General features: G+C 53.6%; 1 protein-coding gene across 2 annotated transcripts in view; it reads left to right on the forward strand.

The window, feature by feature from the left end:
- The window catches only part of LOC119591893 (glutamate receptor ionotropic, NMDA 2B-like), a 182,298-nt gene that overhangs the window by 45,506 nt on the left and 134,823 nt on the right, over window positions 1–1,969 (forward strand). For both annotated transcript variants that reach the window (XM_037940640.1, XM_037940642.1), the window contains exon 2: window positions 639–1,693. In XM_037940640.1, coding sequence (XP_037796568.1) covers window positions 1,330–1,693 — 364 coding nt within the window. In that variant the 5' untranslated portion in view covers window positions 639–1,329. The remainder of the gene's footprint in view (window positions 1–638; window positions 1,694–1,969) is intronic.

A 1,969-nucleotide genomic window follows, 5' to 3' on the forward strand; every position in this document is an offset into this window, starting at 1 on the left:
CCATATTATTGTCAAACTAAAGCATTACCATAATAATATGTTCTCCATCACTTAAACCCTCCATAATAACATCCTGGAAGCACATTCGACTCGCTCTGTTGAACTAACAAGATGTCAACATTGTAACGAGGAAAGACATATTTTGAGATCTGAAATTTCTGAGCGATGATCCACGTCACCGCTTCTGTGGTTAGGTCACTGGCCCTGGATTTTTTCCTTTTTTTTATTGGCTGATGTATGGGATAATTTTCTTTTCTTTTTTGTGTATTTAAATCCCATGCCTTCTTTGGCTGCGAACAAAACTATATCGTAGGCAGACTCGAGGACGACCCCCGGCGACCTCCTCCTTCAAGGCCCAGCTCGTGCCCTTGACGTTGGATGGGCTGATGGGCGTAACATTTTTGCTTTAAATCATCTACCTTCTTTGAAGCTTCACTGAAGTAAATAATTGAAAAGTAGGGGGGTGGAAAGGGGGCGTTTCTCCACCTGTTTGGCATGCCACGTGTGTGTCTGCGCAGGAGAAATCTATGTAAACAGTTGAAAGACAAAAGATACGTATTTGAGGCAATAGATAAAAGTGCACAGCAGACTTAGGGGAACCACAGCAAGTTCTAATGAGCATTCCTTCCCTTTTCCAGATTCAAAACCCAGAAGGGCGTCGCCTGCGCACCCCGCCCCCCTCCACAGGGACGGAACGAAACCAAGGAGGCGCTGCGACAGACTGTGCCTGGTTCTCGAGGTTCTATCTTCCGAAGGGTTGCGTGCTTCAGTTTTGTGAGAAAAAAATATGTCAAATGAAGTAATTGTGTAATAAGAATGTGTTGAAAAAAAAAACTTAATGTGATGTGCTCGTTTATTGTTGCAATGTGCACTGAAGGTGATCTGAGGATGTGTCAGAAAGTGGCGCAGCCTGAGCGCGAGTGATCGAACCTGAAATGCCTTTATTTCGAAAGTGCCGTCACTGAAGCAGTCCCGGAGATGCCCTTGTCTCGCCTACGCCAAGGGGCACGGCGCGCGCCCGCCCCCGCTGCCATGGCCCTCTGAGCGCTGCCCGCGATGTAGCTGCTGCTCGGCGGGCTCCCTGGCTCCTCTCAAAGCCGACGCCGGACGGGCTTCTGAGTGAATCCTTCTTGCTTCTTCCTGCCTCCCTGCCTAAAGCTCTAATTCCTTCTGCCTTTTCAATCGTGTGACTCGCTCTCTGGGACCTGACCTTCCTCAGCTTGCTTCCCGGGAGAGCGAAGGGAGGGAAAGGGCGCGGAGCCGAGAGGCGGCAGGGCCGACAGGAGCGATCCTCGGCAGGAGCGATCCTCGGCCGCCTGCCCCGCGAGGATGAGGAGCCACGTGCTGCTGGTGTGCGGGGCGGTGCTGGCCGTCACGCTGGGCCACGGCGGCAGCAGCCAGAGCGCCTTCAGGGGCTTCCCGAGCGCCATCCAGATCGGCCAGAACTCCCGCCACTTCAAGTACTCGCGGCAGCAGCAGGAGGGGGAGGCGGACCTGGAGGGCAAGACCAAGCTCTCCATCGGCATCGTCCTGCCCCATTCCACCTTCAGGAAGAGGCGGTACGAGAGTGCCATCACGACTGCCATCATGAACATGAAGAGGCACTCGGAGCTGCAGGAAGTCATGCAGAAGTACCACTTCACCAGCAGGGAGGTGATCATGAGCACCATGTTCGCCTCGTCCAGCCCAACCAGTGAGTGCCTTTCCTTCCTCCTTCTTTCTGGTCTTCCTTTAGAGTACTGAGCCAGGCTGCCTCCGAACGGGTAGTGAAAGGCGTGGACGGAGAGCTGCTGAGTGCAAAGTGTCTAGCGCCGTCCTTCGCCGAACACGCCCCCTGTTCGTGCAGCCTGTGGTGAGCATGCACTGTGAAAGGGGAACCCTAAGCTAAGCTATTGCATTGTAAAGTCTAATGAGGTAGGACCGGGACCAGAAAACGAGAGTCCCAGCCTGGGTGTTCTTCTCCGCTGCC

The sequence above is a fragment of the Penaeus monodon genome, chromosome 29, assembly GCF_015228065.2.
Source record: "Penaeus monodon isolate SGIC_2016 chromosome 29, NSTDA_Pmon_1, whole genome shotgun sequence".
NCBI classification, from domain to species: domain Eukaryota; kingdom Metazoa; phylum Arthropoda; class Malacostraca; order Decapoda; family Penaeidae; genus Penaeus; species Penaeus monodon.